A 24,032-nucleotide genomic window follows, 5' to 3' on the forward strand; every position below is an offset into this window, starting at 1 on the left:
TAAATTACACCTATTAAGCGGAATGATAGAGCACTAAATATTCTGAGTTTTGTGTTAAGAACATTTTTTTACTAGACTATGAAAAGATTTCATAATCTCCATTGTACTTCGAGTGCAGGGGCTAGAGTATGAGTCCGTTAACAGTACGTAGTTGATTCTGTGCCTAGGGTTTTTTGCAATGGCAACTTGCAACGGTTTCTGTCTAGTCAAACACACCTTTCATCCACGATTCCGAGGCGTCACGCTCGGCGGCGGGCTCTATTTGCTTTAAGCTTCGGCATGCCGTTGACTCACTGACCGTACTCAAGGCTGCCTTTACTCTGAATGTGAAGAGTTGTCTTCATGTTGCACACATCTTTCCGCTCTACTGTTCCTCGGCGAGGGGCGCGGGGCTCGAGCCTACGGGAACGGGAGTCAAGAGATCCGATGTAAATTTAACTGTACAAAAAGACGGGGGGAGGACCAGAGCGGGTTGGGGGACGCTGTTGATCGGCGCCCCGTGTACATAAACATTGACTGTTTTTGAGTGCAAAAGTGAAAGATGTATGAAATATGAAAGCAATTCAATCAAATTTGACTCTACCTAAGTTTGATTCAGGATATTCTCTGCGTTTGTCTCTGCAGATCTCTTCTTTATGTAATTAGAACCTGTAGCAGACGATGACTGAAGTCTTTTCTTTCTTTTTCAAATAAAGAGCAGCTTCCACAAAGTAGGTTGTATTTGTTTTTATGTGTTGGAGCTGGCTGATTTATATGTTTTTTTTTTAAATATTGGGCATATATGTAGACATGTCTAGGCACTCTGGTTTTGTATGAGGAAGTTTGGATTGGAAGAGAAATATGTTAGACTGGTGCAGGACATGTATGCTCGCCGTGAGACAGCGTTGAGGTGTATCAGAAGTTCAAGGTGGAGGTGGGACTCCATCTGGGATCAGCTCTGAGCCCCTTCTTGTTTGCAATGGTGATGGACAGGATGACAGATGAGGTTAGTTTGCAGATGTGATCTGTAGTGAGAGCAGGGTGCAGGTTGAGGAACATCTCGAGAGGTGGAGGTATGCTCAGGGAAGGAGAGGAATGAAGGTCAGTCACAGCAAGACAGAATATATGTGTGAAGGAGGAGAACCAGGGTGGAACGGTGAAGCTCCAGGGAGTGGAGATCAAGAAAGAGGAGAATTTCAAGTACTTAGGGTCAACAGTCCAGAGGAACAGAGCGTGAAAAAGAGGTGAAGAGACGGGTTCAAGCAGGTTGGAATGGCTGGAGAAAAGTGCCAGGGGTACGAAGAGATAGACGACTATCAGCCAGAAGCAAAAGAAAGGTGGACAAGACTGGTGAGACAAGCGATGGTGGATGGTTTGGAGACCGTGACAATGACCAAAAGACAGGAGGCAGAGCTGTTGTTCGCAGAGATGAAGATGTCGAGGTTCTCTCTGGGAGTGACGAGGACGGATTTGATCAGGAATGAGTCCATCAGAGGAACGTTAGATGTTTTGGAGAGAAGGTCAGAGAAGCCAGACTGAGATGGTTGGTTCATGGACAGAGAAGGGATTGTGAATGTAACGGTAGACAGATGCTGGAATTGGAGGTCTAGAGGAAGATCAAGAGAAGATGGATGGATGTTGTGAGAGAGGAGGATCCAGAGACTAGAGTTAGATGGAGAAGGTGGATTCGCTGTGGAGAACTCTGAAGCCCACAGGAGAAGAAGAAGAATACATATATAGACGTGTCCTACCTGGCTTTTGGAGTTAAGTTGAATCCAGGCCTGTTGATTTTCCCCGCCTGCCTTTTTTCAGGGGGCATCATCCTTTCCAATCCACAGGAAATCACGTTTTGCCATCGAAACAGGAGCGAACGGAGCCGGAGCTGGTCCGTCTGAGACGGCTGATGTTCTGTCATAAACCATGGAGATCAGTCCTCACCGGGGGATTCGAGAACATCAACCCCGGGCCACTGATGATCCGTTTCATCCGAAGAGAAAAAAAAGCTAAGGGAATTCCAGTTAGCACCTTCTCCTCACAGCAAGAAGGTCCCTGGTCGGATTCCCAAAGGGAACATGGAGTCTCCATGTTCTCTCCGTGTCTGCATGATGTTCCTCAGGGTTCTCCAGATTCCTGCCGCAGTCCAAACACACAACGGGGCTCAAGGTGCCCAGATGTCTGAATCAAGTTGTGGATTCCAGCTTATTACCAGCAGATCATCTGCAGCTATCTGTTTTTTTTTCTTTCTTTTTTTTTTTTTTTTTTAGCAAACAGAATAATGGTCCAAACTCCTCAGAAAGGAAGCAGGACCGTCCTGGAGGCCCGCCGCCGTTCCCAGCAGATGAAAACCCGAACCCCGTCAGCTGATCCCTGACATGTCCTGCCAAATGTTTGATGTGAAGACTGATTAATCATCTCTCATTTTCCATGAATCTTTGCCAGGGATATTTGGGAAGATTTTTTTTTTCTTTTGCAGAGCAGCTACTAACGTTTTACCGCCAACCCTCCCCCCTCGCCTTGAAGACGTGCCACCAAACACCAAGTATTTTCCCATCAATCTACTCCCTTTAAAACCCTTTTTATCTCCTTTTTATTCAATTTCACGAGAAGGTTTAGTGTTTTACAGACAACGCTGGTTCTCCTCCTCCTCGTAAAGCAAATATATTTCTTTTGTTTACTTTTCCCGCCTGATCTATAACTCGTCGTGCACCTGTTTCGCTCCCTTTGTTTTAATCATTCTGATGAGGGCACAATCGGGACTTTGCGCGGCCGAGAGAGAACAACGCGCTCGTAATCCTCGAGCTGCAGATGAGCTGGCAAAAACAGCTCAGCGGTGAGATCCTGCAGTTTCTCCTGAAACCTGCCTGAGATCCTGCAGGCGCTGCTGCTACACCCTGTTGTCAAACAGTGACCTGAAAAGCGGCAACCAGCGCCCCCTGCTGGACGACAGCCGCTACTACACCTCCCTAAAGTGCCGTTTTAACTTTTTTAACTTTGTTTTATTTTATTTTTTTTCTATTTAAAATCTCACATCAGTTGCACCTGAACCCAAAGCATGCAGAGGAGGAAAAGCGAGTTTTTTAAAACTATTTTTTTTCTGCTTCTGTCAACGTCCATCCCGTGGGAAGGAGGAGGAGGTGTGTGTGTGTGTTTTTTTTTTGTGTGTGTGTGTGTGTGTGTGTGTGTGTGTGACGGCCGCTTTTCGTCACAGGAGCGCAGCGCATCCAAGAGAGGAGCCGCAGCGGGGGAGGTAAGGCTTTCTGCAAACCTTTTCTTATTCTTATTTTTATGAAAATGGCATTTTTGGGTCGAGGTGTTAATCCTACAGTGAGCGATGCCTTCAGGGGCCGGACATGGAGCACCTCAGCTCCAGGGAGGGGAAGGTAGACCTTCAAGGTAGGAATAATAGCTGTTTAAAATATCCAGCTGCTTTATTTAACTTTATTGTAAGTTTGTGATGTAAAAGTAGCACCTGGTTCAAAGTAGGAACAATGCGGTCACATGCTTTTAAAACCTGGGAGCTTCATTGGTCGTCAGCTGAAAAGACAACAAATTTAAAGTTGAAGAATAAAAATATTTAGCTTTTTTTGGGCTTTGTGTCAAAATGCTCTGAGGAAAGAGGTGAAAATGTAGTGTTCTTTTCAAAAAAAAAAAAGAAAAAGTGGGAATGCAAAGGAGCGTCTGGGCTGAGCCGCTGCTCTTATCTGTGGTTTGACGAATCGTGTTGGTCTGGTTTTCCTGAATAAACACACACTCAGGGTGCAAAATGCATTTCAGTGTTTCACAGCTCGCCGCAGAAAGGTTTGGATGCAGGACGTCTCCAGTGGAGATACCGGGATCATCTGCGTCCATTATCCATAATCACAAGCATGTTGCGGGGTAATGAAGTTAAACGGTCATGTAAGAGCGCCGCGGCCCTTGTTTTTGTTTTCTCCTTCGGAGCATTTTGGGAAAAAGCTACAGCGAGAGGCAGCTTTCACGACATCAAAAGTCTCCTCTTGAAGAGACCGAAGGGCCCGGCGAGGTCCGGGAGGCTCCCGGCTCCTCCTTGGCTCACCAACAAAAGAATTCTTCTAAATGATTGGAAACCCATGACTCCAACTCGGGCTCGCTAATTCTTTTATAGCTATCAAAATCTGTCTGATGTGGGATTTTTTTTAAACTAAAAAAAAATAAATCGTAGATAACTGTCTCCGGTGGCGCAGGGGTCGGCCTGGAGGTCCCTGAAGGAAGTTCGCCAGAGAACATGAATCACCCTGATTTTTGGATGAATGGCTGAATGGTTGCATTTTATATATGAAAGGGTGAATGGTTGCGTGATGGACGCGTCCAGGGTGAACTCGCCTCTCATCCAGTGACAGCCGGCAGAGGCTCCGGCTTCCCCTCGACTCTGTTTGCAGGAGAAGAATGAATGGATGAAGGAATTATTAATTGCAACAGTCTTAACCAGTTGACATCTAATGCATTCAGTGAAGTGCAGTCAGGGGAGGCAGGAGAAGCTGTGCCTCACTTACCAATCTAGGAAACAAAAAATTGCTAATTTAAAAAAAAATCGAATGGTTCTAGTTCACAGTGATTTGCACTATAACAGTATTTTTCATTTAGCTTCACCAGTTTTAGATTATTTTTGATTCATAATGGCTGGATTTTCACATTGTTTAAGTACTGAGAAGAGACATGATGAGGCAGCCGACTGTCGAGCCTCAATGACGGCTCACTACTAGCATGCTCTGCACTAAATGTTGAAACACTTTTGCTACCTTTCCCATGTACAATGTTTTTGTCAACAACCTTATGTGTGTTAGTAGTTTCTTGTGCTGAGGGATCATAAAACCATTGCAAACAGCAACTAGGTGAGGCACGCAGTTCTACTGCCTCATGGTAGGGGGCGCTCGGGATTCCAGAGATTCTTCCTGCGACTCCTCGGCCGCAGAATACGGCGACAGCAAGCTAGAGTTAGCAAGTCAACTGCAGCCATCTATTTATTTTTTCCTCTCTTCATGTTCGCCATCAACCTCACTGCAAGTCACTCAATTCATTCACTTTCATTTATTCATCTTTTGCTAACTTGCTAATCGCGTTGCAGCCCAGTGTTGAATCGATCCAAACCGCGCAGTTTGGTCCCCATAAACAAACGACGCTTGTGAAGAAGTGTATTTTTCACCGCTGTGACTTGTGAAGCCCTGAAAGCTGACTTGTATGCTCGCACATTTAAACACAAACCCATTGTTGTGCAACCGCGACAGACTCGCTCCGGAGAGACGCAGGGCGGAAACCATGATTGACCTGAGCCACCTGACGGAGGAGGAGCAAGGGGTCATCATGGCGGTGCTGAAGAGGGATGCCGAGCTCAAGAAGGCCGAGGAGGCGAGGATCAGGTAAATCCACACAGGCGAATGCGCTAAAGGGGAAGGCCGAGGGCTTTAGCAACCGCGTTCAATTGGATTTACGCTTCGCGACTCGAGGTGTTCGGGCCTCCGCGCCGCGGCGTGTCGTGGAGCTAATGTCATTTTAATGATGTGATAAGTCCCACTGCGTGGCAAGCGAGATGTAGACATGCTAGTCAAGATGATACTTGTTCGTCCGTAATGGAATAACGCAATAAGAGCTGGCCGGATGCAGGCAATGCCTACTTTGGCGACGGGCCTTAATGTGAGATGAGCAATTGGATTAAAGTGCAGCTGAAGCTCCGCTCGGGAAGGGAGGAAATCCATCCTCAGAGGATCCTCACCCGTGAAGGTCCCTCAAACACCTCACACTGGAGTCCCAGGGACGGGTTCTTCCTCCGTGAAGGTTCAAGTTACGTTCAGATGAATGTCGAGACGAACTCCTTGCCGAGTTTTACTTAGCAACCTCCTCCTGCACCATCTCCACCTCACAGCAAGAAGGTCCCTGGTTGGATTCCCGCAGGGAGGCCTTCATGTGTCTGCGTGGGGTTCCTCAGGGTTCTCCGGGTTCCTTCCGCTGGAGGTTCACTGGAGAACAGAAATTGCCCAGATGTGTGGATGAATGAATGAATGAATGAATGAATGAACGGTTTCAGCCTCTTTTTTTGATGTTTGTTCGAGAAGGTGAATGGTTGCACGTTTCTACGTGTGAACCTGCGATGGTCCAGGAGGAACCTCCAGCCCCCCTGCAGCCCTTAGTGCTGCTGTAGATAATGAGCAAATGAAAAGTTAAGGCTCGGGAAGGTCCTGAATCTCATTTCTGTGACGTTTTCAACCATATTTAAATTATGGCTGCTCGGTAAACATTAGTGCGCTAGAAGGTTTTTGTTTGTTGGAAAGCGGCTTTGCGGGTGAAGTTCACTTCCAAGATAAGATAAGATAAGATAAGAACAACTTTATTAATCCCAAAGGAAATTGTTGTGCCAGAGTTACAGAAAATATAACAGTAATGAATAATAAAAAGAAAAAGGCAGAATTAGAAATAAAAATAAACCATAAACTATGAAGTGTCTCAGTGAAACTATAAAGTGTCTTAGTCAACAAGTGATAAAACTATAAGTGTCTTAGTAACAAGTGAGGTAAGGAGTGCACAATAGTATGATAAAAGGAAAAATTGTAGTGTAGCTGTTATGAAATGAAATATTGCACAGTTCTGAATATCGCACAGTGAAATGAAATATTGCACAGTTTTTTTTGTTTTTTTTTAGGTTAAAGATCTATCTACCTATCTTTAGGTTAAAGATAGGTATTTACGACTCGACTCTTTGAAGACGCATCGCGTTGCATCGGGGGGAAAAAAAAACAGGGGGATTTCAGGAAACAATGTGCTCTTCATTAGGAGTTAAACGGAGATTCTCGGCCCGAGTTTTTCACCAGCGTGCGGCTGAATGCTCGCTGTGTCTCGGTCTGGTGTAAAAGGATTAAGCCAACAGGCTATAATAACACGCTGCCCTCTTTCACATGACCGTAGCTCGCCGTCGAGCGGACAGCTGAACCGGAATGCCGGGTTTGAAGTGAGGGATTTTTCTCCTCCCCGTCTTTGATTCAATTTCCACTCGATGGAGATGTTTTTCCATCTGTTTTCCTTGATGTCACGTGCGCGCCGTTACATTGACGGGGGAGCTGTGACGCGTAGAACGACCAGAGCGGGCGGAAATTAAAGGAAAACGTGGAAATGGAGCCGTTATTATCACCGCCATCAATGAAAATAAGGACATTATTTGTTACATGTGGGTTGAGAAGGTCTTATTTGTTTGAAGGTGTGTGTGAACAGTGACTTTAAGGGTCTCCGGCATGTTTTAGGACTACTGGGGGAACCAGGAGGAACCCCACGCAGACACATGAACATGGAACAGAACCAGGAATTTTATTTTTCAATTTATATTGTTGTTGTTATTGAAGTGTAAACGGTCCCATTAGAACCAAACAAAAGAAATCCTCCTTTTAAATCTCAAGTATTTCCGGTCTCATCGGCTCATCCTGCCTGCTCGCCGATCAAACGGCTGTTGTCCGGTCTTTGTCTTCGCCCCGGCTCCAGGTTTCACCTCACAAAAGCGGATTTTTCGCTCAGAGGGAAGTGAAGCGGTGTCGGGTTCTGCGTTCAGCGCGGATTAAAACAAAGTGCATTGTGCCGGTGCGTTCAGGGTTTGCTCGCCGAGGGCGAGGAGGCACAAAACCCCCGTCTGAAGCACTTTCTGGACTGTTATTACTGTGAAATGCCACTCAGGTAGGGTTTAATTGGTTTACAAACTAACCCACCCGCCAGAGCCGGATCATTTGACTCAGAATCAGACAAGATTCCCGCTCGAACCTTCATTTTCAGTCTCGCCCCTTTGCGTTTTCTCGCCAGGAAACTAGAGGTGATCCTGAGCCGGGGCTCCAAGTCGGACTCCAAGCTCAAGTACCTGACGGGGGAGTGGTTCTACGAGGTCAAGTCCCGCCGGCACAAGGACAAGATCCACGGCTCGGAAATCATACTGGCCTCCATGAAGCAGCGGAAAACCAGCGGCTTCGGTGGGTTTAGGAACGTTAGAAGATTCCCACGCTCGGTCTCTTTATACCCGGTGTTTTCTACGCTCGCCGCAGATGGATCCCTTCGATCTGAGAAGCCCAAGACATCCGGCGGCCGAGTGTCGGACGCCGAACCCCCGAGGAAACCCGCCAGGTGTTTGGACATCGACCGGCCCAAGGAGAGGAAGTACACGACCGTTCCATGTTTCAGTCGATTTAGATTTTAGTATCCCTGCCCGTTTCCTGGTGTTTCCGCCCTCCTCTGTTTCCCAATAAATGGGAGTCGTCCGCTTTTAAATCCCGTAACCGACAGAAGCGCCCTCAAGTGAAACAAAGCACATACAGGAGATGTTTGAACGTCCTTAAATGCGTCGGTCGCTCTGCTTTCCCGCAGCGTCTGCCGTGTGTTTGTGTTGTCTTGTGACTCAACTTGTGCACACAAAGGTGGCGCCCGCTGGGAAAAAGGGTTTTTATTTCTCCGCCGTATGCTCACGGCGCGCTGCCTGACGGGGCGAGTCCAGGGAAAGCGTTCGGGAGGGGCGGCTGTTGAGCCAAGTGTTTAACTCGACGTATTTCGGGATGAAATTAGAAGGGAATGCGGGCGCAGATTTGATATTCACATTTTATTCATTATAACTGAGGAATTTTGAGACATTCTGGGAACGGGGAAACGCGGCCCCTCCCGCGGATGATGCCTTCAAGGACAATCAGAACACACATTCTGAACCATCCGAGCCTCGGGGCTGTTGTTAAACTCCGGTCGTTCGCTCGTAGATTTGCATTTTATCTGAAATATCCCTTCAAACCTTTCCCTCCAGCCATGCGGAGAGAAAGAATCTGAATTCCGGCCTCCGCTCCCCGAGAGCAGTAAGTACGCTTCTGCCTGTTTTCCCTATTCGGTTTCTGTGTCGCGACCTCTGACCTGCCGTCATTTCGTCCCCCTTCCAGCAAAGGCACAACCCGTTCAACAGCACGGCGCTCGCCGTGTTGGAATCGACCGACAACGCCGACGTCTCGTCGGACGGCGACAACCAGAAGACGCCCGGGCCAGGTGCGGATCAGCAGTCGGTGATCGATAAGCAGAGGTTGGATCCCTGCGGCAGAACGTCCCTATCTTTATTTCTCCAGAGCCCAAATTCCTGCGGAAATATCGCCTGGCGGGCGGGAGCAGCCAGACCTCGGAGGGCTCCGGCACCTCGGAGGGCTCCTCCCCCGGGTTCAGGCCCATCCCCAAGAAGAGGACCTTCGTCTCCAGGCGAACCAGCAGCCAGTCGGACAACGACAGCCGGAGTTCCGAAGCTCCGGGGTCGACGGGGATGATTCCTGGCCAGAGACGCGGCGTCCAGCGAGGACCTGACGGAAGCTCCGACCAGCTCCAAACCACGACCCAAACACTTCACCCTGCAGGAAACGGCCGGCGGCACGGCGTGTCTCAGGATTCGTCCGTTTCCTATTCGGGGGGAGATGAACACCGGCCCTCCCTAACCAGGGAAAGGTCAGTTGGAGATGCTTCCTCAAGGTCTTCAGTGTTTTGTGCCATTAAACCATCCTGAGTATCAGAGGGAAACACTGAAATATAAATACACTGCTCAAAAAAAAACAAAGGGAACACCAAAATAACACATCCTAGACCCGAATGAATGAATTATTCTGGTCAAATACGTTGCTCTGCACATCGTTGAATGTAGTGACAACAAAATCACACAAAAATGATCCATGGAAATCAAATGTAAGAACCCACGGAGGTCTGGACTCAAAATGAAAGTGGGAAAACACACAACAGGTTGATAACGTCCTTAAAACAAGTCGAAAATAATCAGTCGCTTCCCAAGCGGACAGTTTGATTTCACACAAGTGTGATTGACTTGGATTTTTTGCAGCAGTAACTATATGTACATAGAAACATGATATATTTGACATCCCTCTTTCCAACGTCAACTAACAAATATTTATTCATTTTATTTTTCCAAACTTCTATTCATCAATTAACTTTAAACAATTAGATATTTAATTTTGCAATGATTTTATCATGATAGGTGGTAAGAAAGGCCTAAACAATTTTTTACATCCCACTTAGTAGGCTACGTTTGCAGGCCAATGGCAGCAGATCCTCCGTCGAAGGCGCGAACCAGACCATCGGGGGCAACTGGGGGGTTCCTTGTTTTGTCCAAGAGCACTTTTTCAGGCAGCTGAGCCAAACCAATAACCAAATAAGTGATCGGGATGGTCGAAGGGGCCGTCCCGAAACTGAACGCTGCTGGTTTTGGTTCTGAGCTCCTCCGACCCTGAGGGGAAGCGCCGTTGACCAAGACAACGAGTCCCTCACGGCAAAGGTCGAAGCACACGGACGTTGCATTCGTGGAGAAATGAATGTGACTAAATAAAAAGCTTTCTTACTAAAAAAATCCATTTTCAAGCCATGATTCCCATCATAAAGGCATGACGCCATGTTGTGACTGAGTGAAGCCAAGAGATGTTTCTGAGAGTCCCAACCCCACTGATTTAAATTCTGTCACATGACACTGGGAACATTCACAACAACACAGCGGCGTTGGCGAGCAGATCAGAAAATCACATCGTATTTAATTGAGAATGGAAGGTTCATTTTGGGGAAAAAATTTGCAGAGGCATACATGTTTGGCCCCCCGAAGTGCGGTGTCTGATTTTCTTCTGCAGGGCGATTGAAGCACCCCAGGGTGACGAGAAGCAGGTCCAGAGTGAGCAAAGAGCCGGGGAATCTCTCGGAAGGCTCGCCGGCAGCGTCCGGGACACCGATAGAGGAAGCGGTGTGACGAATTCGAGGCCGGCCGACCTGAGCTTCACTCAGAGCAGCAAAGGTAACCAGGGGCGACGGTCCTCGCATTTCTAAATGTATTTCCCGCCCCTGCAAGACTTTACTATGAGTAAGGCCACCACTGAAGCCGATAGAGATCTTCAAATGTGTCTGGAATGTTTGGATTTCCCGCCTCTTTCTATCTAATTAGTCCGTTTATTATCAATATATTTTATTGCGTCACAGATGGGTATTGTCCAGCAGTTTAAGCCAAGCGTGTTCGTCCATTTATTGCTGTTTTGCGGGCCGTCAGCTCAGGGATGATATTGACTCCGATCAGTTTCAGCAGGGTTAATAAACCTGTCACCGCCCGGCTTGTCAGTTTGTATCTTGAGCAGCGTCTTCGGTTCCCAATGAAAGACTCCATTGTTAACGTTTACGACCTTCCAGTTTCTGCTTCTCGGTAAACTCCCCTTTTCCTGGGTCGGATTTAATTGAATCAGCGCCGCCTCTTTTTCCACCTCGTAGCTGGTATCCTCTGGAGCAAAGTGTGGTTTTTAAATGATCTCCATTTGTGCGTGAAGATGACGAGTTATGTGGTCCGAGGGTCGGCTGCGGTTTGTTCGTTGAAGATGTGGAGTAAACTTCAGAGCGCCGGTTATTTTAATCTACTAAGAATAAAACTAAATACATAAGACGGAAGAGTAGGATACAGTGAGGTGGGGTTTGTGGTTTCAACTTTACCCACTGCATGTTTTTGGAAAACACACGAAAATGAATCAGCATTAATCCAAATAATCCCATTATTGCGGTATCACTGCTGCTACGAGCACATGATGATAAAATACTATCAAACACAAAAACAAGAGTCGGGAGAACGAGACTGAACCCACAAGCGTGATGGGATTCATATCGGACCGGATAGAGGTTGGACTGAAACTGAGAGATGGTGCCTGGACGGCGGCCCGGTGGAACGGGCGGCCCAAAGTGGACGAGTAAAAGAGGTGGTAGAACACGAACGGCTTCAAGAACTGAAAGTTGTATTTCACATGAAACAAAGAACGCTTAGAATCCTGCTTCCGCAGCCGCAGCCGAAGACATGCATGTTCTCCTGCGGCATCCATGCATTGGTGTCCAAAATCCACCTCTGCCGGTTGGATTCCTGGCATGTTTTCGTCCAAAACCTCCAGTTTCCTGCCAACACGTCTGTCATTGCAAGCCGGTGATCCCGAGGATGAGCTACGTGGCTTCTTTCTACATCTGGTATCTTGTTTTTAGGCAGGAATAACTAACAAGGTAGTGGATCTGCACCCGATGCAGCTGCCCCATCCCTTCTCCCCAGCAACTGCCTTCAGCTCCCCCTAGGGGGAACCCGTAGCATTCCCAGCCCAGAAGAGAAAACTAATCCCTTCATTCTTTGTGGCTTGAAAATAATGGAAGGCACTCTGGAGGAAGTCCAATCTTGCGCTTGGACCGGCTCGGCCGCATTCGTTTCCAAATGAGGTGAACTGAAACTCCATCCTCACCCCGATGTGTTTTCGCTCTCATTCTCATGTTCTCATGAAGAGCTCGTGAGCGAGGATGAGAGCTGGAACAAAAACCCATCGCACCGGCCAGATCGTCATTCCTGCGCTCGTCTGCTTTCTCGCTCAGTCGCCCAGGATCGATCGCTTAACCTGGACTTTCCGGCCCCCCTGGCATGACCTCATACCTTGGAGGACGAGGTTGAATCATCGCATGGACGATAAATCCCCAAGTTCCACCACGCAGGCACCCTCATGAAGACACGGGTCGGCCATGACGACAATAGATATTGTTTAGTGCTCTCAGAGTCTGCGGGGAGCTTCTTGAAAATCCACCTTCGGGGACTTGGATCAAGTTTCCTTCAAGTTATCCCAACTGTGCTTCCTCAAAGTCGAAGTCATACTGAGGAGGTACCTCGAATGGTGGGTCGGGGTCTCCTCGCTCTGGAGGTCTCCAGCTGCATCTGGTCTGCATCTGCATCGAAACACCTTTTGAAAAGCCTCACTCTTTTCTTTCTGTTTTTCTGTCTTACCTGTATCCTTTTCAGGTACATTTGTTAGCTCCACCTGGTGATGCACGTGACTCGTGTTTCAACTAGACTTGTGTAAAAGGAGGGAGAACATTCAGAGCGTTTAGCACCTGTTTTATGGCTCCATCCCGGTTTTAAGCCCCCAAAAATGCAGGAAAAGCAGTGATACATCTAAAAAGATCCCTCTGTTAGGACAGCCGTAGCTTGTTTTGCATCACGCCGATGACTGAATCACCAGTGAGGTACAGAAAAGTGTCCGGCACAAAACAGAAAGTAGCCTCCTCCAGGGGAGCCTTTTAGCTTAGCATTCCCATAAGCAGTGAGGTAGAACACCTTAAGCTCAACTCTGCAAAGCAAACCACCAAAGAAGACGTAGAGGAGGACGACACGGACAGCACGCTGGTGGAAGCTGCCACAGCGGCTCATGGAATAATAACCATCTGACGGAAGTGTTTTTATCTTCTTTCTGCACTGCTTTGTAGCGTGAAGAACCCCGTTAGCCGTTAGCTGACCCGGCATTTATTTTGGCCAACTTGTTATTGTTCCCCTGTAGGCCCTCTGAGGCAAAGCAGGGCAGATGAGCTTGGACATCTTCGTCGCTCCGTTTCTCGCTGCTTCTGTCCATTTTGACGCAAGTGACCAGCATAGCTTTTAAAAAGGGTGCATCTGGTCATGGGTCTGGCTTATGAGGTCTACCGCTCACCGAGCACCTACGTCACATGAGTTCCTACGGAACCGTAAAAAGAGGCCCAGCCTTCGAGTAGGAGCTTGAAAATGTTCGACGAACTGAGGTCCACGACCCCTGGTTCCGATGCTGTCCAGATGTAAAAAAAGAAACCTGAAAACCTTCTAGTTAATGCAAAAAGTTGCTAAGAGTATCAAGGAGCTATTGTTTAGAGTAAATCCAAGGGCAGAAATGTCAAATAGTATCGATCTGTCCTCTCGTCTTTGAGTTATCGTACCAAGTTTCGTTGGAAAAAACCGTTGGCCTGTCTGGCAATGCAAAGTTGAAGCTGTGGAAATGCTGATAAGCTCCCGCTTTATTCATACATCTCTTGTATTCTCTCTTCATGCCTGTTTTCAGATGCAGATCCTCCCATATCATATGATCTCAACTTCATTGATACACCCGATCCGCAGTCGCAGAAGAAATCGAACCGCGTTTTCAAATTGACCACTCAGAGGTCCTGCCCTGCCAGCGAGGAGGACGACTCCATTACGAAGGTGCTGGATTGGTTCAGCCGCAGCACAGACAATCTTAACGAAGCAGAGATGGTGACAAAGACCTCGGAGGGAAATCAAGAAGGCGGCACGTTAGGAAGTAAAATGCCATTAAGGAGAGATTCGGGGGATGTGAAAAGTGACAAGAAGAGGGAAGGACATCTAAGTGACATGCAGAGACAGACTAATGAGGTGCAAGACGTGAAAGCAATTGGCAGAAGAGGAAACAATGAGCTGGTTGATGCAGAAGGTGACGTGAGAGGAGAGCTGGAAAGAGAAGCGAGGAGATTGCGGGAAGTGAAAGCGAAAGAGGAGAGACAAGCGCCCAAAATCTCACAAATGAAGTCATTTTGGGAGAAAAACACGGCCTATCCTAAAGTTACCAAGACGACCGCACAGAGGGACAACCACTACCTCTCAGTGGAGAAAGATGACGAGCACATGGAGACGCCCAATGGGACGTCCGACCCAGTGTCTGAAATATATACCAACAATGGGATCTATGGTAACCGTCCACTGACAGACGGCAAAGGGGGGGAACATGTTCATGTGAAGAGGAACCAGGAGGTGCATGGTGTCCCTTTTGGGAAACAGGTTTCTGAAAACAGGAAAGCCTCTGTAGGAGATAGAAGAGGTTCTGAAGTGGAATTCTTCTCCGTCGCCCAACCTCATCAACAGCCACAGTCGCCGAGCAGGCCCAGCCGGAGCCCGGAGTCTCAGGGCGTCTCTGGGATCCAACCAAATCTACAAGCTGGCAAGTATCTGTCCACCAGAAAAGCTCAATTGCATGAACAACAGTCTACCTCTCTGGATTCGGTGCAACAGCACAGGGACGGGACGGACTCGGAAGACTTCTACCTGTCCAGAAACAACACGGACCCGAAGCTCAGCGGGAACGATGAAAAATTCCCATCCAGAACCAGAGTGGACTCAAGTGAGGAGGTGAGACTGGGGTACGGCGACGACAAAAGCAATCAGTCAGGCATGTCTCCTAAAAGGACAGGGGACGCGTCCAATAAAGACCGAACAAACGGTCAATCGCCGAGGCCGAGCCTCGTCCGCCAAGAAAGTATGACAGAGAAGATAAAGCAGCTGAAATCTTTTTGGGAACAAGAGAGGAAGAAACCCGTCTTTTATGGTGGCAAGCCGAAAGCCGGCGAGGACGGCAAAGCCTCCCGCTTCGCAAACAAGGCGAAGCTGAGCAAGAGATTCACCAAGTCAGAGTACGACCTCACCTCGGTCGGACACTCCGTCGGGAGCGACGAAGACGCGAATAGAAACCAGCAGAATTTCTCGATTATTCCGCTGAATCAGAGGCTGGACAAGCTGTCGCCGAGCCTCGGAACCAGCCGAGCGCAGTTCAACACTCTGCGCGAGTTCTGGGACGAGGCCTTGTCTGAGACCAAGAGCCCTTCCTTCGAGAAGCCCAAAAGCCCTAAAAGGAGGGACTCGGTCGGCGCTCAGCTCCTGTCGCAGGAATTCCGAGGCGGCGATCCGGAGTACCACCTGTCGCATTACGACAGAGAGACGGGCTCTGCGTTCAGGACAGGGAACGACAGCAGAAACTGCCAGCCCGGTTACACGGCGGCCGAGTCGGGCCAGCAGAGAGAGTCCAGAAGGAGCTCAAAAGACTCGGTCAAAGCCGAGGAGAAAGCCACAAAGTCGCAAAGCGGCCACGGCAAAGAGGCCCGCTCGCCCAAGAGACGAAAAGACAGCCTGGGCTCCTCCGGAAGCCGAGGCGGCGCCGCCATGCGCCGCGCTACTAGCATGTTCGCTCTTAACTTCGGCGAAGATAAGGACAAAGTCCAGCTCAAAATGGAGGTCAGCCCCGTCCACTCCCAGAGCAGGAAGCAGAGTTTGGACCGGACGCCGACCAGAAGACCGAACGCTGAAAAAGGTTCGGGGCCGAGAAGGAAATCCGAGGAAATCGAAAGCCTTACTCCTCGCGCACGAGCGTTCGTTCCCACGGACTACCGGCATTACCTCGGTATGACGGACGAGATAAGCGCCCTCAGAACCCCCGGGCTGAGGAGCGACCCGACAGAGGACAAGTCCGGATACGGCTTCGACCTGGGCGGGCCGGTGAGGGCCAGCACCCCCGTGGCCTCGGAAGAGCGCTTCGCCAAGAAGGCCGGCAAGGCGAGCCAGCGACCGGCGTGGGTGAACAGCAGCGGCTCGGACACCGGCCAGGATTCATCCCTGAGCAGCGCGTCGGGAAACTGGTCCAGCTCGAGGGCCCCTTTCAACCGTGAGCGAACACGGCGGCGTTCACTTCTGAAATAAGAAAAGTAGAAACCTGCTTTAAACTAGCAATAAAACTTGGAATTCTTTGGTGTAGAGCAAAACAAAAGTCCCCTCTAAATACATTCCCTCCATTGACTTAAGCATTGAACTTAACAACAACAACAGCAGTTGCAGCTCTGGTTCCTCTTCGCTTACAATTTATTCCCTTTGATTTTAAAAGTGCTGCAGGTGTTTTCAAATGACTGCTGTTCCCGGTGGCCGTATCCACCCACGTACCCGATATCCGTGTTGGCAGAGAGAAATCTGTGCAAACATTCGCTCTCGTCACCGGTGTTTAATTTGTAGGCCGGGCAACTCCAAGTGCTGCTCGGCGAGGAAACCTATGTAATCCTCAGCTTTTACAGAGGATCTTTATTCCGCACGTCTCATAGACGAACATACTGTAGTTTGTTGTTAGTTAAAGCTTATTTACTAAATAAACTGCCAAGCAAAGCCCTCAAATGCAGTAAAATAGTCCAAATCTGAGAGCATACAAGTGTAAGCGATGCGTACTTTGAGCCACACCCTTTGAGATTTTTAGCCCCACAACGCATTCAGATGAATCATTATTCAAAAGTATGATTTATTCCTTATTATTTCAAGTTAATTATCAACCAATTTGAAGTAGCGACTCCACGCCGGCCAGCATTCCAGCCATCGTTTAAACGTGATCTTTTAACTCTCAAGCGTGATCTCTTAACGGACAGGTGATACCAGTGACGAGAACCTGAACCCGGTGAGGAAGGCTTTGCAGCGGGCCGAAGCGCGGCCTAGAAATCTGGCCAAAAGCATGGAGGACATCACGGCTACCGTATCTCCAAGTGAGCAAGTCCTGGCTCGCCGGGTCAGATGTTCCCCGAATGTGAAGGCCATCTCGTGGAAACGTGTCTCCTGGTTCTTTCACAGGACAGGAGAGAAGACAGGATCCATCCGCTGACCTGAGGCGCCCAAGCGATGGTGAATATACCGCCGTTATCATCATATTTAAAGTTTTACGTCCGACATGTCAAACTCGACCACCTGGGCGCAGGTCTGCCCGACACGTCGCCCTCCTCGTCGTTGTATTCCGACGCGGAGCACCTGAAGAAGATGAGCAAGTCGGTCCCGTCGTTCTTGCAGAAAGAGGTAAACCCGCCGATGCGTTTTCCTTTCGTGAAGGCCGAAAGCTGCTGTGAACCTGCTGCACGGAGCTCCCTGTGCTTCGCTGTCTGTGTTGCAGAACCACGACCGAGACGCTGACTTCCCCGGCGAGAAGAGAGAACGGCAAATAATGGACATCTCTATGACTAACCTCAGCAGCTCCAGCCTCTCCTCTGTACCTTCTGTATGTTCACTAACAGCATGCCCGACTAAAACACGAGCGTTTCGATTTCAACCCGGACTCCTTGTTTCTCCTGTGAAAATCTCCCGGTCGTCGTCCGGGGTTTCCCCAAACACGACCGAACCTTTAACCTTCTCGTCCGTCTCCCCCTAGCTAAGCGGGAGTGTGATGACCATGTACAGCGGCGACTTCGGCAATGTGGAGGTCCAGGGAAACATCCAGTTCTCCATCAACTACGTCCAGAGGCTCAAGGAGTTCCACATCTTTGTGGCGGAGTGCCGAGACCTGGCTGTGGTGGACCCGAAGAGGGGACGCTCAGATCCGTGAGTCGTATACTTGGACATTCCTAGATGGAGAGCTTCGGTACGTCTTCTCTGATTAGAAAGAGCCTTCTTTCAAGGACCCGCTACTAGTTTCTTATTTCATGACTTTCATTTGCCTCAGTGAAGCGTCTCGTTCTTCTGGCGGTCAAGTTTAAATTGGCAGAGTGTGAAATTGGACACATCTGCAAACCATTAGGGACATCAGTGGTAGCAGAGCCATGTGACGGAAACCAAAGTACGGGGAGAATCGTCTTTCTGCTTCAAGTCAGGCGTTTCGTACCGAAGTCGAATTAAATCGGCTCCTCCAGCTGGCGTCCGGCCGTCATTCCCGAACATTTTCATCCCGAGCGAGCGCTATAATGCCGCACTTCCACTTGTGGCGGGAGGCCGAGGAGGGCCCATGTGTCGTTCCGGCGTGGTTGAGCCCCAGCGCACAAAACGAGGTCACATAAGACACGGTCGGGTGAGCTCGCTGCCGAAGGACTCATCTTGCCCGGATCCCTGACCTCGACCCCGTCCAAAACCTCTGGGATAGCAGAGATCGTGATTCACGCTGTTCCATCTCACAACAACACGCGACCTCAGAAACCTTCTAGAGTGATGACTCGGGATAAAAATACCCCACGGACCCATCCCGAAGCTTCGACTCGGGATCAAATGTCACGGAGGCTCCAGCAGGTATAATGGCCGGTTGTCCGAATTCTCGTGTCCTTATAATTGTTTGTTGTCCTGGTCCAATCGTCTCACATTAGGTCGGATCGAGCGCAACAGACTCAGGACCACGAGTTAAATAAAGGGAAAGGAAGGGACTGGATTTTATGAAAAGAATGTGTAGTATGATCATGTCATTCGACCCGGGAGTAAAAACCACTTGTTGCTGTTTTGTTTTATTTCTCAAGCTACGTCAAAAGCTACCTCGTTCCTGATAAAGCGCATCTCGGAAAGAGGAAAACATCGGTGAAAAAGAAGACCGTGAATCCCACGTTCAACGAGATCCTCAGAGTAAGACGTCACGAATGTTAACGCCGGCAACGCAAAACACGCCCGCGCACTTTCCCACGCTACGACGCCCAGCGCTCGACACACTTGGCTGTCAACGCAAAAGGTCGACCCGCTGCTCCCTGTCTTCCCAGTATCGTGTTCGCATGGAGTATCTCCGAACCCAGACGCTCATTCTCTCAGTCTGGCATCATGACACCTTCGGCAGGAACAGCTTCCTGGGCGAGGTAGATGTGGACCTGTCCAAGTGGGACTTTGACCACACCCAGATGAACTACCTAGCCCTGAAAGCCAGGGTAAGAAGATACACACACACACACACACACACACACTCACACACACTCACGTGTTACAGTGATTCCTCGCTGTAACGCGGTTTACTTTTCACGGTTTCGCTACTTCACAGATTTGCATGGTGCATTGTGTTCTGCATTCTGATTGGCTAAAAAGTCACTCTCTACCTGTGCGTCAATAACGTTGCAGTTTAATATGTACACGTACGTAAAACAGCTTGCCGAATTTACATGACGTACGTGCAAATTCTCTCGCAATTTGGAGTTTCTCTAAAACCCATAATGCTGACAAAACGCTCTGGAGCGACAAAAGGGCCCAAAAGGCAGCGGAAGATGCTATCTATCGCAGATAAAGTTAAACTTCTGGACATGCTAAGGGAAGGTAAAAGCTATGCGGCTGTAGGTCGGCATTACGGAATGAATGAATCTTCCGTTCGTTCCATAAAGAAGGAAGAAAAAAACATAAAGATGACAGCAGCGATAAGTTTTAATAAGGATGCAAAAAGGGTTAAATTTTCTCCCGTTTAATCCAATTACTCGGGTCACGGTGGGCGGAGCTGATCTCTGCAATTTGAAGCCTTCTGTTCACATTGATGATTAAAATGATTATTTGAAAGTACAGAAGTTATTTGTTGAAAAAAACGTTTCTAAAGTACAGTACTTTTATTTGTGAAACAAATGATTGAGCCAGTAAAATGTTTTGTTCTTTCTTTTCAATGTATAATAGAGTATTTCATTGTATTATAATTGTAAAAAGAAAAATAAATCAAGGTTTCTACTTCACGGATTTTGCCGATTACGTTTTTGGAACGTAACCCCTGCGAAAAACAAGGGTTCACTGTATTCCATTTTCAGGGGCTCATCTTTTTATGAATGCATTCTCAAACGTCTGAAAACCGAGCCGACGCCAACGCAACACAAACACAATGTCCCGCTCCACTATTTACACGTGAAGTCGAGTATCTTTACTCGACATCGGACGATTATTTAAGGATGTATACCGTTTCCCCGAGAGGCCGCTGAGCCGTTTACATCACATTGTGGCTGCATAAACTGTTGACAATGAAAATCTGTGAGCGAGGCGTCTGAGAACGGCTGTTTTGTTATGCGTATTCCAGACAACGCCCGTCCTGACGTCCTCAAACGACCGTGGAGAAATGAAACTAGCCGTACGTTTCGTGCCGGAGATCAATCACACTGAAGGTGAGGCTCGAATGAAGTCGAAATAAGCGCTTGACCATCTGAGCAAAGATCTTAAATACCGCGTGTTCCATGTCGGGTCCGATCTCCTCAATGGATAACTTTGACCTTGTATCTCTTCACCATTGTTATTTCTTTTATGAATATCAAGCCTTTCGTTGTGTTTTTCCAGCTGCTAGCATGTAACTATTAGCACTACCGTTATCATCAGTTTGAGATCATTTGTGCATGTCCGTCCCAAGGATTCAAGACTTTTATTATCATGACACCGAGTGCAACAACCTTCAGAGATAGCAGCTCTCAGGTTTAGTGGAATCAAAAAGAGACACAGACTACCTTGAAAAGCAGGACACAACAATACGACAATAGCCGCATCTCGGTTAGCGATAGGCGACAGAAAAAAAATGTGACAAGAAATTCAGCGTGACGGCCGCTCGGGGGGAAAAACTGTTTTTCAACCTGTTTGTTTTGGACTTGATTGTCCTAAACCGCCTCCTGGATGGGAGAAGTTGGAGTGGGTGGTGGCTCTTGGGATGGGACAGGATGACCTATCATTTTATCATTTTGGCTCTGGGTGGGATGGATCTCAGAGGATTCTGTGGGATCTCCTGAGGCAGCGTATGTTCTAGATGTCCACAAGTGATGGGACGGGACAGGATGACCTATCATTTTTCGGGTGCTGCACTCTGAAGTGACTCCACAGTGCAGCAATAAAAGAACCTTAGCGACCCTCGTATGCCAGGTTTCTGTAAACTTGACTTGACTTTCTTAAAGGTCTACCGAACGAGGGCCCGACCACCGGCGAAGTCCACATTTGGGTGAAAGAGTGCAAGAACCTGCCCGTCATCAGAGCCACGATTGACCCATACGTAAAATGGTATGCGCACATCACCCCCGCACCAGGTAGAAGATCGACCAAATGAACCTCACGCATGAATCCATTTTCCCGTCCTCGCCGTGCGAAGCTTCATACTGCCGGACACCAGCAAGAAGAGTCGACAGAAGACGCGGGTCCTCCGGAGGACGGCGGACCCGGTGTTCAACCACACCATGGTCTACGATGGAATCAGAGAGGCTGATCTGATGGAGGCTTGCGTGGAGCTCACGGTCTGGGACAGAGACAGGCTCGCCAGCAATCTTCTTGGAGGCCTGAGGCTTGGAGCTGGAACAGGTACTTGCAGAAGAAAAACGCTTTACTCAGTAACATGTTATTTAAACTGAAAACGAAGCATACAGTCCGTAAACAGGAGTCCACGTTTGACGAGGGTCCAACAAATGTCACGTTCACGTTCTCCTCGTGTCTGCGTGGGGTTCCTCCAGCTTCTCCGGTTTCCTGGAACCATCCAAAAACATGCAGGAGGTTCATCTGAGGCCTCAGGGTCCACTGTGTTCCTCATTACAGAACAGGCCAAATTAAACAAATGAATTAATTTGTGCAGCCCCAGAAACATATTTATCATGATTACTCCAGAGCTAGATGTTTCATAAGCCACGTTTGTGGTCAAGGGATTTTCCACAATAAGGTCAGGGTTATTTTGCTCCGCCGTTACTCGAGTAAGGTATTAACATCAGGTGACGGATTCCCAGGGAAGGCATCACTTTACCGTCCCCGTTTGTCTTCAGGGAGAAGTTACGGCGCGGCGGTGGACTGGATGGACTCCACGCTGGATGAGGTTGCCCTGTGGGAGCGCGTGATCACGTCTCCGAACGAATGGGTGGAGGACGTTCTTCCCCTGCGGATGGTCAACTCTGCCAAGACCACTTCCAAATAACCAGAAAATACCCCGCCCCAAAAGTCCAGTGCGGCATCGCCCGTACGGCGTGCTAAATCTGTGTATTTACCAGCGCCGTGTTGGTTAAAGCTTCTGTTAGCTCGCTACAAAGAGCATTTTCAACACCTCGTCACAGTTTATGCAAAAGAACAACATTGAGGAATATAAAGAAACCCACTACAGCGCGTTTACATATGTTTTCCAGTTGCCATGGGGAAGCTTCCATCAGTTAGCCGTTGCTATGGGGACACTTTATTCACAAAAGCAAGGTAGAATAAATCAATTCAGAGCAGAATGTCTATCATCCTAAAATCATCTACGGTGACGTGTACCATCCAAGATACAACTTCAAACCGTTTCCTGTATAGAACTCAACGCACCGATTATCGATTCGCTACTGGAAAATGCAACGCTAGCAAACCATATTTAATTTATTTTCAGCGTCGCGGTTCGTCAGTTCGTCAAAGGTAGATTTCTAGACGCACCTCAGTGGAGCTTCATGAAACTAATTCCAGCTAACAGTCGGCAACAGTCCGACAGAGCGATATGTAATATAAGAACAGATTTATTGATATGAGAGGATTCATTTTTAATTAACTGAATAATTAATCAGCTGTTCAAGCGCTTCTTGACTTTATATATTTTTCGGTTTTCCTCCATCTTGTTACTTTGCCGTTCTGCACATCTTTCAGGAACGTGTTGTCATTGTCCTCGGACTCGGAGAACCAGAAGCATGAGACTTCGCCCTCACATGTCATCACTACGCTTAGAATATTTAATTCAATTCAGCTTTTTAGATCCTTAATGAATCTCACATTTCAGACTAACAACGCAGTATTTTTTACCAGTACAAACAAGTCTTACAGCAATATCCGACCCGTGTTGGACCGCTGCTCTTACATGTATGACATACGGGAATAAAGCATTAAAGAACACTATGGCTATGCCTCTCTATTTATTCAGAGTTAATTAAATAGAAGTCACACAGGTTTTACATTTATGGTAGTGAGACAATTTGGGGATTATGTTTACCGAACACACAAAACAGCTATCAGTTTATTCCATCCATAAATACATGATTAGATAAACAAAAAGTATCATTCAACCAATTTCACAGTTGCTCGAATACAATTGTGAGGTTTATATTTAAGATAGCGCCCCGAACCCCCCCCCCCCCCAGGTTTCCTTCTCGACTCAACCTGCCGCCCCCCCTGCCGTAGTATTATGGGATGCACAGCATCTCCTCAGCTTAAGTCAAAACCCAGCTGTCTGTTGTCGTCTCCATTCAAACTGCTATGAAGCTTTTTCTTCCTAACGTTTTGAAGGGTAACTTTGGGTTTCAAAAGGTGCCCATTAAACTATTATTATTATTATTATTATTATTATTGTCAGCATCATCAGCATTACTGCTATAGTGATAATAATAATGTAAATGATAACACCAATTATCATTATTATTATTGTTATTATTATTGTCAGCAGCATCACCGCTATAGTGATAATAATAATGTAAATGAAAACACCAATGATTATTATTATTATTGTTATTATTATTGTCAGCATCATCACCGTTACTGCTATAGTGATAATAATAATGTAAATGGTAACACCAATAATTATTATTATTATTATTAATGAATTAATTCATCATCATCATAAAAATCAAGATTGTTGAAATTTTCCCTGTGTCTTAAAAAAGAATTATGACAGCGTGACAACACTATGTTAAAATATCATGTAACATGTTTAACCCTCTCAGGCTCAAATTAAGTTGTGGCGTAATTAGCTAAGTAGCATTTAGCTGTCGCAAATCTGCAACATCTGCCTGGAGAAGGTTAAAAGGTGTGTGTTTAAAATAGA

At 47.7% G+C, this 24,032-nt stretch overlaps 1 protein-coding gene across 3 annotated transcripts; it reads left to right on the forward strand.

The window, feature by feature from the left end:
• The first annotated feature begins 5,074 nt into the window (after window positions 1–5,074).
• On the forward strand, window positions 5,075–23,107 carry sytl2b (synaptotagmin-like 2b). Of its 3 annotated transcripts, XM_086164629.1 has the most exons (19): window positions 5,075–5,354; window positions 7,774–7,937; window positions 8,010–8,121; window positions 8,753–8,801; window positions 8,883–8,985; window positions 9,063–9,429; window positions 10,611–10,771; window positions 13,845–16,229; window positions 16,972–17,085; window positions 17,171–17,221; window positions 17,295–17,389; window positions 17,484–17,588; window positions 17,739–17,908; window positions 18,808–18,910; window positions 19,042–19,203; window positions 20,319–20,403; window positions 21,175–21,277; window positions 21,366–21,571; window positions 22,024–23,107. In XM_086164629.1, exons 1-19 carry the CDS (start codon window positions 5,176–5,178, stop codon window positions 22,170–22,172), a joined length of 4,863 nt encoding a protein of 1,620 aa, XP_086020755.1. In that variant the 5' UTR covers window positions 5,075–5,175; the 3' UTR covers window positions 22,173–23,107. The 3 variants fall into 3 exon arrangements, with proteins under 3 accessions (XP_086020755.1, XP_086020756.1, XP_086020757.1); XM_086164630.1 differs by lacking the exon at window positions 17,484–17,588 and having other exon boundaries at window positions 22,024–22,305; XM_086164631.1 differs by lacking the exons at window positions 18,808–18,910; window positions 19,042–19,203; window positions 20,319–20,403; ... (1 more) ...; window positions 21,366–21,571; window positions 22,024–23,107 and adding an exon at window positions 18,030–18,116 and having other exon boundaries at window positions 17,739–17,948.
• Window positions 23,108–24,032: the final 925 nt, after the last annotated feature.

The sequence above is a fragment of the Fistularia commersonii genome, chromosome 18, assembly GCF_037954325.1.
Source record: "Fistularia commersonii isolate RoL2024-O1a breed Wild chromosome 18, RoL_Fcom_v1.0, whole genome shotgun sequence".
Classification (NCBI taxonomy): domain Eukaryota; kingdom Metazoa; phylum Chordata; class Actinopteri; order Syngnathiformes; family Fistulariidae; genus Fistularia; species Fistularia commersonii.

Bases quoted from the DNA above. Each gene is read 5' to 3' on its own strand.
- sytl2b (XM_086164629.1), top strand. From the start codon at position 5,176: ATGCTCGCACATTTAAACACAAACCCATTGTTGTGCAACCGCGACAGA. The intron at 5,355-7,773 runs GTAAATCCACAC...TTTTCTCGCCAG, and splicing joins GCCGAGGAGGCGAGGATCAG to GAAACTAGAGGTGATCCTGA. The intron at 8,122-8,752 runs GTACACGACCGT...CTTTCCCTCCAG, and splicing joins GACCGGCCCAAGGAGAGGAA to CCATGCGGAGAGAAAGAATC.